Below are 10,130 nucleotides of genomic sequence, written 5' to 3'. Positions count from 1 at the left end.
TGAAACTTGAGCGATGAGTAGAGCCCACTGCTATGCTGTTTCCTGACTGTTAGCTTCATCATTGACCTCTCAGGATTCCAGCCGCAGACAATAACCTGTACTTCCAGCAGGCAGGTAGATATTACAGTCAAACACACAAGCCACGATGCTAAATCACAGGACGTTTCGCAAGACAGCTGCCTTGCTGAGACACAACAATGGGGTTTCATACTAAAATACTGGTGGAAAGTGGAGCCGTGCTAACTATCATAATTAGACCACTTGGCATAACTCCTGCTTTAGTTTCACTCATTCTGAGGCCGGACAGCATACTCATCTGCAGCCTGCCAGACGACACAGACTCTCTTTTTAGTCACCTACCCTATCATTAGCATTTCTAAACAAGTACAAGATACCTACCTAACCATCCTTCTCTGCCATTGTTGTAGTGTGGTGTAGACACCCAGCTATATATGGCAGGAAAGGGCTATTTTAGTCAATTATAATCATCTGATCCTGCAAAGTTAAAAGTCTTGGTTCCCGACAAAACCTCTGAGGTTTCTGAATCTTTGAAGAGTTTTCCAACAAAAATGAAGTTTTAGTTCATTTTAGAGAGAACTGCTTACCTTGCAGAATAAATGACTGGTGATAAAACATGCAGCAGTTCTTCACTGTTGTTTTCTGTCAGGTTATCTCATGGTTAATGATCACTTACTGTATATTACTTTTACAGTGCTATAAGGTGATTTGAGTCAACTACATCTGGTGTAATGATTCTTAATTGAGATCCGACTGATAACAATAGTGAAAATGCTATAAAGGGGACTAGAGAGGGGATATTTTACTTTTGAAAAGATAGAGGACACACACATAGAGTTGTGTATGTTGTTCTGATCCTCATTGTGGCAAACAAATAAAACCCTGTGTGTAAACCTCTACATTTGGATCAAATTTCTCTTTTAGGACATATGAGATCCACAAAAAAGTCTATTCATGCTCTGTAGTAACCACTAACCTCAGAAACATTCCCCTGCCCTCTACCACGTGACCACATAACACAGCTCCACAGAAGAGTCAACGACAAAAGCAGGTTAAATATTTCACATTTTATTTAGTTCCACTCATAAAACCCAAAGAACTTCTCTCATGGCAGAATCAGACACAAACTGAAACAATCATACGGAGCCCATTTAGAGTTGAGACAGCACAGACAAAGACCGAGTCACTTATACTGTATCTGTACAAGCAGATTTATCCTGATGACATTACAAACATCAAATGATCACTATGTAACATACATAACGGCGTGTGAGATCTCATACATCTGCTGTGTATTGCTGTTGATCAGTTATTGGCCCAGAAAGAACAGATAAATAGACAGATGAATGAAAGGCTTCTGAAAAATAAGAAGCAAACACAGAATCAGTCTCTTTGGCGATTTCACCTCATTTACTGCATAATCTCAAAAGTGGAGAGAGTTTGGTTTTATACTGACTGACAACGAAAGACCCTTTGATCATCCAAAACAGTGAGCGGAGCAGCTAAGAGCCTTTACCTGCTTGGATCCTACTTTTGAAGAAGGATTTCCACTCTTTCACTGGTCCAAAGACCATTGCATGGCCAGACTTAAGTGATGTGCTTGAAATGTGGATAATACAACCAAGTGGTACAGTGGTATAACCCATGTATTGCTGCAACATTGTAACAGTAACAAAATTTCATGAAGTCGAACTGGCTTTAACATTTCGGAATCAGTCAAAGTGAAAACCGATATTGCTAAATCTTCCATAAACCTACAGCAGAGATGTGTTCTCCAGATTGTGTTGGTTGGATGATGATCGGTATTTGCAAAATATTAATGGCAAAGATCAAAATCAATCTATTGGTAAAGGAGCTTAATGGCCAATTAACAGCTGTGACAAAACTACAACAGCCTGTAGCACAACACACACCATTCAAAACGGTCATACACATCCTGGAGATGTCATCATCATTCCATTAAAAACAAATTATACTCATATACATTTGATTGTAAATTTTTAAAAGGATGAGTTAAATTTGATAAACTACAGAGTCTATTTTTAGAAGCTATTTGGCTCACAGATGCCTCTCATTTAGGAAAAAGTGCAGGGCTTGCAATGTTTAATTTGGGCTTTTAGGCGGAGCTTTGAATTCAATAAAACAAAATTGAAAAGAAAATCGGGAAAAAAATCTATTACAAGCCTTGAAATCCGAGTTACAGTGTAGATCAAATGAAATAATATACTTTGATAAAGAAATGAACCAAATCATAAAAAAGAAAGAGTATATTTTTAATATGCGATATCATCACCTTAACGACCCCCAAGTCAGCTGGAATTCCTTTGGACAAGTTCTGTATGATATGCAGTCCATGAGCCGTAACACTTTCCTAGTGCCATAAGTTTTGGTTCCATGATGGTCACAGTCACATTTTACATACTGGCTCTGAAGAGCAGACAGTGGTTACAACCTTATACTGTCTCTTAGGCATCAACATAGGGTCTTTTCTGGCCAAAGTAAAACCATCAAATCCCCAAACAGCCATATAGCTTAGCCAGGTGCCCCTGCTGAACTGTTGCTCCATCGCATTAAAGTCACAGTAGGTCATTTGAGGCCGTCCATGTGAAAGTAACAAGGAGTCCTTACATCCAACTCAACACTCCCAAATACGTCAGCAGTTCCAGTTTTACATCAGTTACAGAAATATTATCTCCTTCCCCCCTACTGGACGCACACATATTTCTTCCACCAGGACTTGGAGAGCATCTTCATCTTATCGGCTGTGCTGCGGACCTTCCTCTCCCGCCGCGCTCGCCTATCAGACTGTCGCAGTCCCACAGAGATGGCCACATCAAACACCTCCTTCAGATTCTTTTGTGTCAGTGCCGAGCACTCAACGTACGTCACAGCCCCGATTTTTTCCGCCAGCGCCCTGGCATCTTCCTCCGGCACCGGCCTCTCCCTCCTTCTTGCCAACTCGATTAGCACTTTGACGTCCTCCCGCAGGTCGCACTGCGTCCCTACGAGGATGATGGGCGTGAGGGGGCAGCGGCGGCGGATTTCGGGGACCCACTTCTCCCAGACGTTTTGAAAGGAAGCGGGGCTGACCACGCTGAAGCAGAGCAACAGGGCGTCTGTCCGACTGTAGCAGAAGTGGCGGAGTTTGTCGAACTCGTCCTGATGGAGAAGAACAAAGAGAGAAATTTTATTTTATATATATATATTTTTTAACATATGTCTGGTTCAGAGTCTTTATTTTGATTTGAGCCACCACCCTTCACTCTGACCACACACGGATGCACTTGAACACACTCAAGTACTGTAACATCACATCACAGGAAAGGGAGCGGTGCCAGTAACTGTTAAATAACAAACCGTCTCGATAGTGTTTATATTGCGCAAATATTCAGAACAGACAAATCCTGCCCACACATTTATACCATTTGCAGTAAATCTCTTAAATTGACACTTTGGAGCCACACAGCTTTAACTTACATGGGCCTCCCACATCCTTGAGTACACAGATTAAGGTTGGCAGTAACTTGACTCAGACCTCTCCTTTTTTTCCGTTTAACTCCATCCTTTCCAACACATATCTCCTAATCCTTATTTGACTAAACAATGCCACAAGCCCGCTCTCTGCCCTTTAAAACACAATTAAAATGTGCAGAAAAAAAAATCAGTAGTTTCCACATGTGGATTTGAGGCCCAGCACATGCCGCTTCTGAGTTTGACACACACAAGGTCTGGCTGCGCTTTGTGATCTGGTGACGTAGGCCCATCTGCAGAATATACACACACGTATCAACATCTCTGAGTGAGGAGCGACGTTGTTTATCAGCCCTGGAAGTGTCTGCTATCATCTTTTTCCAGACCTTCTGTGTCTTTCCATCTCTCCTCGCTCTCTCCTCTCTCATCTCAACGTTTTTGGCACACCCGACCAGTCTCTGGTTCAAGCTCTCCCCCCACCCTCGTATAGAATTGCATCACTACAGTAAGTGTTTGTAGACTTTTATCTAGTTGAATTTGCCCCAGCTTGTCTGCGTGCGGATGCGTCTGCGTGTATGTGTGTGCAGATTTAAGGCCGTGAACAGCTCAGAACATGCTGTGAGGTTTTACACGTATTAGGGGTTTACTCAAATGCCTCATTCCACTTTATAGCCAAACTGTCTTTGATTCTATGCAGAACTGGCAGTGCCCTCGCAGCGGCTGTGAATGTCAAATATGCTGCTCCCAGGGCAGGGTTTGACTGTAGTGGGTTATGAAACAACCACCCAATGCCCCAGAGAAACAGAAACACTGTTTCACAACACGTTCTTTCCAAGATTGGCCTATCAACATAATAACGAGTCAATAAATTTACCTGGCAAGCTCTGTGTAGCACAGTTCATTCACCTTAGTAACTGACAGAAAACAGTTCACAACTAATTATAATTTTATAACCAAATGACGTTTAACCGATTATTTGTTCCATCGTTTCAGTGCCTCAAATATAGTGAGGATGAGTCTGCAAATGTACTCAAGATTTTTTTTTAAATGTCTTTTTAAACATTAGCAGCATGCAAGGACCCTAATATGTGCTATTAAAACTATTCCTGCATAACTCTGCATATGACACTGCAACCAAGCAACGGCGACTAATCAACCAACATGTGAGAGTTATGTAGAGCAAAGGCCGAGAAGCATGCAGGCACTGTATGTCAATGACCTGCGTAGAGTGCGAGTGGTAATGCAATGTGTTTGTGTGCAAACTCACCTGTCCCGCAGTGTCACACAACTGTAGTCTGACTGGGCTCCCATCCACCTGAACCACAGCTGCAGATACAGAAAGGGACAGAAAGAAAACAAAGTGAGTCACAGGTGACAGTATGAGTTTTAAGGCTGTGTATGTACCCCCACCTGACACTCGAGTTAATGCACACACACACACAGCTACTAACCGCAACACTCTCAGCAATAAACAAAACCCTTACAGTTTAAAAAACAAAAAAGACTCCCCGCTGCCGCCTGCTCTGCTCTTCCAGCTCGCAAATGGCCTTGCTCAGTCTCGCCCACCCACTCTGCCAGTTACCGTTCAGACCGTAACACTTTACTGTCACTCAGACCGCTCGGTGGGCTTTGTTCTGTGCTGTGTTTTGGCAGAGGCCAGTCAAAGGTTGTCTGATGGTGTGTCTATGTGTGTGTGCATGGGGGTAAAAACAAAGCAGATTTTGTTTATTTAGTGACTCTCTTCCAATTGGCCTCATTTCCAGATTGGAAAAGAGAGTGAGTCATCTCACAGTGAGTTTCATTACAGGGCCATTTATTCTATTCAGAAAACTGAACACAACGCAGAGCAGCAGGCACATGGAAACATTTACAATAGGCCTGGAGCGTGTGGTTGGTCATACCACCTGATCAAAGGGTTTTGCTGGAACTATTCATATAGGAGGACAGCCGTCAGAACACCCTGCTTTCACAGAGGCAAGGGGGGGGGAAGCGCAGGAGGACACAGAAGAAGGAACATAAGAGAGATGCCATTGGGTAATCATTTCCTAATACCTGACATATGATACTCCTTTGATTTTCTCATCCAAAACTCCTTATTGTCCAGTCTCCTAGCCTCCCGCTTCTCCAAGTCTCTGCCACCTGTGGCATTGTGTAACTGCTCAGAAATCAGCTTTCAAGGGAACGCTCTGATTCCAGGCACTGAAAAATGACATCACTATTAAGGGCCCCAACTGCACAATCACTCTCTGTCAGGCCAGGGAGAAAGACAATCTCTGCCTCAGAGCTACTGCAACAGATGTGCCCGTTTCAGTATAGAAGAGAGGCCTTGCGGGTCAAGGCTGACAACAATAGGCAGAGTTGTGCAATCCAAAACCCGTGAACCAGTGAACCAACCTCTGTTCTGTATGGAAGAGTTGAGCCAGCACTTGTCTAAGGGTGGTGTGTGCTCTACAAGAGTGTTTTATGAGATTTGGGTTGGCCACATTGTTCCTTTTAATGCTTATCAAGAGTAATGTCAGGGAATTAGCTATTAAGTTTACAAGTTTTTTCACAGCCAGTCGTTTTCTTTTTAAATAAAAATGTTAGATTTTGAAAAGGTAAAATACCAAAATCTTTTTGTATATAAATCAGGGTATAATCCTGCACGAAAAAGCAAAACAGCTTCTATGTTGCTCTAGAACTGCATTTCAAATGGTATGTCTAAATAACAGATGTGATCACACGTCAATAAAAGCGATCAACAGGTCACCGTGTATTTTTTTTCTGTTCCAATACTGTTCGGGTTCAAACACCACCTTCAAAGGATTTTTGTTTTTCTTCTCTTACATCGCAAAAGCTTCCAGGGATTAGTGAGACAGTTTGGAAAGTGGAACAGCGCCAAATGGAAACCCAGCTACACCAGGGAGGATACTTCATCCACATTAATTACCGCTGATGGAGGACAAGATAGCAGGAAACACAAAGACATCTATCAGTCCTTAACATCTGAATAATAGAGGGACATTGGGGAATATAGGTGGGGTGGGGCGAAGTTGATCTCTAAAACAAGCAAGAGTTGAAAAGGTATCCTGTGGAAAATGGGTGATACTGACAGGTAGATGGAAACCAACAGATTTTTCTATAGGAGGGTTTTTTGAAGTGTCATAAGTTTTATTAAGTTTATTCACCTCGCTTAAATAAACTGGACATGTTCAGCTATGACAGGTGACACACATACACGGTCTGCCTGTGCATTCACAACATTTCTAAAATCTGGAATAAAATGAATAAAATAATATGTCTGTTTACCCGTGAAGTCATCAAATGCAGTAGGGACGTATTTCGTCGGGTATCCATTCGTGGTGTAGCTGACCACCAGACTGGTTTTCCCCACCGCTCCATCGCCCAGCAGGACGCACTTCAGCAGCCGCTCCTGCGCCTGTCCTGGCCGGGTAGGTTTGGGTTTATGAGGAGGCACTGGAGGGGCCATGGTCCTACCGTAATCCATTCTGAGTGGAGGTGCCTTTCAGTCAGCCAGCTCTGCACCGCGATCTCGATGGACCGGTGAAACACCCACCATGAGAACAGGTTCTTTCCTCCTTTGCAGTTTTTCTTCCCTCCAAACGGTAATGATCGCAAACGGAGCTCGTGCGTAAAACCTCTCCTCCTGTGCGCGCTGTCAAATCCAGTACGGGAAGTTATCGTCCAGTACTGCACCGCTGAACACTGCAGTTTTACCAAGCGAGGGAGGACCCAAAGCACTTTTTGTGTGTGTTTTAGGATTAATTTGACTAATCCCACCTACTTTTTCTCATTGGCTCCGCCCAGCAACGTGGGAGTGTGAATCCAAGTGTTCTTTGAAGAAAAGAACATTACCCTTATTAAACTGTTTGGGGAAAATTAGAAAACAAGAGGGACGATCCTGTGTTTTTATTATTATTATCAATCTTTCCTTTCAATATATTATTGTGTAGTTTACTCGTTTAACCTGTTACACACTGCGTTGCTATGGGCTTAATGTTTGATCTCTTGCAGGCATGTCCAGACGTGTCCTCACTAGTTAGGAGGAAGCCTTGATGCCCTTTTTGAACATGGATATAAAAAGTGCTGAAATTTTATACGCAGACTTCAGCCTCCTGACTTACTTTACCTTGTACTAGTACGCTTTTCCAAGAAGGAACAGCCAGAATCTACAAGATTACTCAATCAATCAATAAATGGAAATTTTATTGTATTCTCCACGTGATCGGCCAGTTTTAAACTGTCCAATATCTAAGGTGATCCGCTTTCTTATGCTAATTTGTCAAAGACACTGGAAACCTCGAAAACTGAACCAAATGTTTTGCCTTTTGCCGCCTCCTTGTGGCTGCAGCGAGAAACTGACATACCTGAAAACAGGTAGCGTTAATACTCTTGTCTGTTTAAAAAAGCCACAGTATATGTTGAATTGATCTCTCAAGAGTTTATTTTTCCAGCCATAAAACTAGTTATTTTCAGGAATACAAAGAAAAGTGCACTAAGATAATGCAGGTCACGAGTGATCAATTGTTTGGAAATTAAATGAAAAGGAATTAAAAGTCAGTTTTCTGTTTAGATTAATATTTTCAAGGCAAATAGAAAACAAAAACTTCTGGTAATCTAGGCCTGGTATGACAACTCTATGAAAATGAAGTTTGGCTGGATTAGTAGCAGCTTTGCTAAATATGTACACAGGAATCATGACAAAACAGATTTATACATGTTAAGCTGTGTGGTTACATATTGCTGTCATCCATCTTTTTAAAGAAAGGACAGATGGGTGTGTCTATGCTACTACTGTAGTTCTATGACCAAGCAGCACATGATTTCTGACACTAACTGGCCATTAGGTTTTGGTTTTTAACGGGTTATATCAATGCTTTCTCTGTAGGATGTAAATTCACATCTATAAGGCATAACAGTCTTTGTGTGAGCTTTAAAAGCAGACACTAAAGGGAAATATGGACTTCAACTGTGGAGTATCCTGAATAATTTTATTATTCCTAAAACAGATCTACTTACAGTTCCATATGAGATACCTTGCCCTGTACAGATATAGGAATCCGGTAAGTTTTGTACATATACAAAACTCCATTATTGGGAAACAAATGGTTAGGCTGATACGAGAAGTGGTGCATTGTTGGAGGAAACAAGTTGTAAGTACTGTGAATCAGATCATGCACTGTAACCTGCGGTTAAAAAGGCACCTGCTGTATTACACTTTCACGTTCCTTCACAAGCTTCCTCTACAACGGGAGACAAAACACTTTAAGAGCACAGAGAACATGGGAAATCTTAGCACTTTGTCTATTTCCCATATACGCAATCATGAAACTCCTCAGCAACACTGACACCTCTGGTACTCTGCCAGTGAAGAACTTCCTCTCGTAAAATTTATAATATTGTAAATTACTAAAGTCACTGAGGAGCTCAGTTATCTTTCTGTTTATATCAAAGGAGGGAAAGCAGTGCCTTTCAGCTGCTCCCTTTAGGAGTCACCACAGCGGATCTTCTGCCTCCATCTCACCCTTTCCCTAACATCCTCCTCTATCACACCGACTGTCCTCCTTCACTACATCCATGAATCTTTTAGTGTAAGCAATGAAGAAAAAAAACAAAAAACACACAAAACACAAAAAGGGTGACTGATAGTGAATAGAAATGGATGCCAGTGAGGGTGAAAAGAAACACAAAATTTTGGAAAATTAAGAAATGTGACTTTAATTGCTGGGTAACAGTTTTGTTTGAGCAAGCTCTATGTCAGTTACTCGCATACATGCACACACAAACACAGAAAGGTCCATACACACCTACATACACACAGATAAAGAGTCATGTGAATGAATATGCATGGAGAAATGTACATGTGATTTCACACACATCTTTAATTGCCAGTTTTATGCTGCCGTGATCTGTGTTGACCCCTGTTTTAGTGCTCCTCGCACAAATCCCCTCAACGACTCAATTCCCTTTACTCAGGCGTGTAGCTGTCAGTGTGGGAACTTCCCTTTTATGGTCTTGTACCTCATTTTGGACTACAGCTCAATTTAAGACACTTTTTGAATTCTTTTTTACATGTCAAAAACAATATTTCCAAAGATGGTCATGCGCAATCACCTGCGCTGCAGAATCTCTTCTTCTTCGAAACCAGCAGCAAGAGTCCTATCCAGGATTCATACACCATGAAGCAGAATCATCTCAGCCCCATCCTCTAACCCCTATAACTTGGATACAGTTAGTGTGAAGTACCATGCGTAGTCCTCATCGTCATTCATTTAAATAACCTCCCTTTCGTTCCCTTCCCCGTTTCTGGAGCTCTGTTCTGTGGAGCTCTGAGCACAGACTGCCATGTAAGACATCTGAGTGACAGTCTGTAACTCATGTAGCTTCTCTTTAAGTCGCTGTCCATGAGTGATTACTGGGTTTTGGGTTTGGCACCACCAGGAGTTGGATCAGGAGGAGGGCCACCACCCTGGACAAGTCTTTGAAGACTACAGGGGAGACACATAAGTGATAATAAGTGAAAATTAGCATCATCCACCACCATTATTTTTTGTTAAGTGTGTGTTAATGTGCTGCCAGAAACTAGACAGGTATGCCTCACTGATAAATCCTATGTTTAAGGAACACATTCCAACATAGTT

General features: G+C 42.1%; 2 protein-coding genes across 7 annotated transcripts in view; both read right to left on the bottom strand.

The window, feature by feature from the left end:
- Positions 1 to 1,070: 1,070 nt before the first annotated feature.
- Positions 1,071 to 7,218, bottom strand: rhoub (ras homolog family member Ub). The gene is made up of 3 exons (XM_040008512.1): positions 6,778 to 7,218; positions 4,757 to 4,815; positions 1,071 to 3,177 (listed from the first exon to the last, which is right to left on the bottom strand). The coding sequence occupies exons 1-3, from the start codon at positions 6,974 to 6,976 to the stop codon at positions 2,722 to 2,724; spliced, it is 714 nt and encodes a 237-aa protein (XP_039864446.1). The 5' UTR covers positions 6,977 to 7,218; the 3' UTR covers positions 1,071 to 2,721.
- A 1,963-nt stretch (positions 7,219 to 9,181) lies between these two features.
- Positions 9,182 to 10,130, bottom strand: part of rtn2a (reticulon 2a) — a 28,602-nt gene continuing 27,653 nt past the window's right edge. For all 6 annotated transcript variants that reach the window (XM_040008501.1, XM_040008502.1, XM_040008503.1 and 3 more), the window contains one exon: positions 9,182 to 9,977. In XM_040008501.1, coding sequence (XP_039864435.1) covers positions 9,902 to 9,977 — 76 coding nt within the window. In that variant the 3' untranslated portion in view covers positions 9,182 to 9,901. The remainder of the gene's footprint in view (positions 9,978 to 10,130) is intronic.

This window comes from Simochromis diagramma, unplaced genomic scaffold, assembly GCF_900408965.1.
Source record: "Simochromis diagramma unplaced genomic scaffold, fSimDia1.1 OVJJ01000344.1, whole genome shotgun sequence".
Taxonomy (NCBI): Eukaryota; Metazoa; Chordata; class Actinopteri; order Cichliformes; family Cichlidae; genus Simochromis; species Simochromis diagramma.
The sequence above is the reverse complement of the archived record's forward strand: the minus strand, read 5'-3'. Positions and strand labels throughout refer to the sequence as shown.

What these genes read in the sequence shown, in the direction of transcription:
- rhoub (XM_040008512.1), bottom strand. Translation starts at nt 6,976, where the DNA reads ATGGATTACGGTAGGACCATGGCCCCTCCAGTGCCTCCTCATAAACCC. An exon ending in TGCATTTGATGACTTCACGG is followed by an intron (nt 4,816 to 6,777) that starts GTAAACAGACAT and finishes CTGTATCTGCAG; the next exon opens with CTGTGGTTCAGGTGGATGGG. An exon ending in TGTGTGACACTGCGGGACAG is followed by an intron (nt 3,178 to 4,756) that starts GTGAGTTTGCAC and finishes CTTCTCCATCAG; the next exon opens with GACGAGTTCGACAAACTCCG.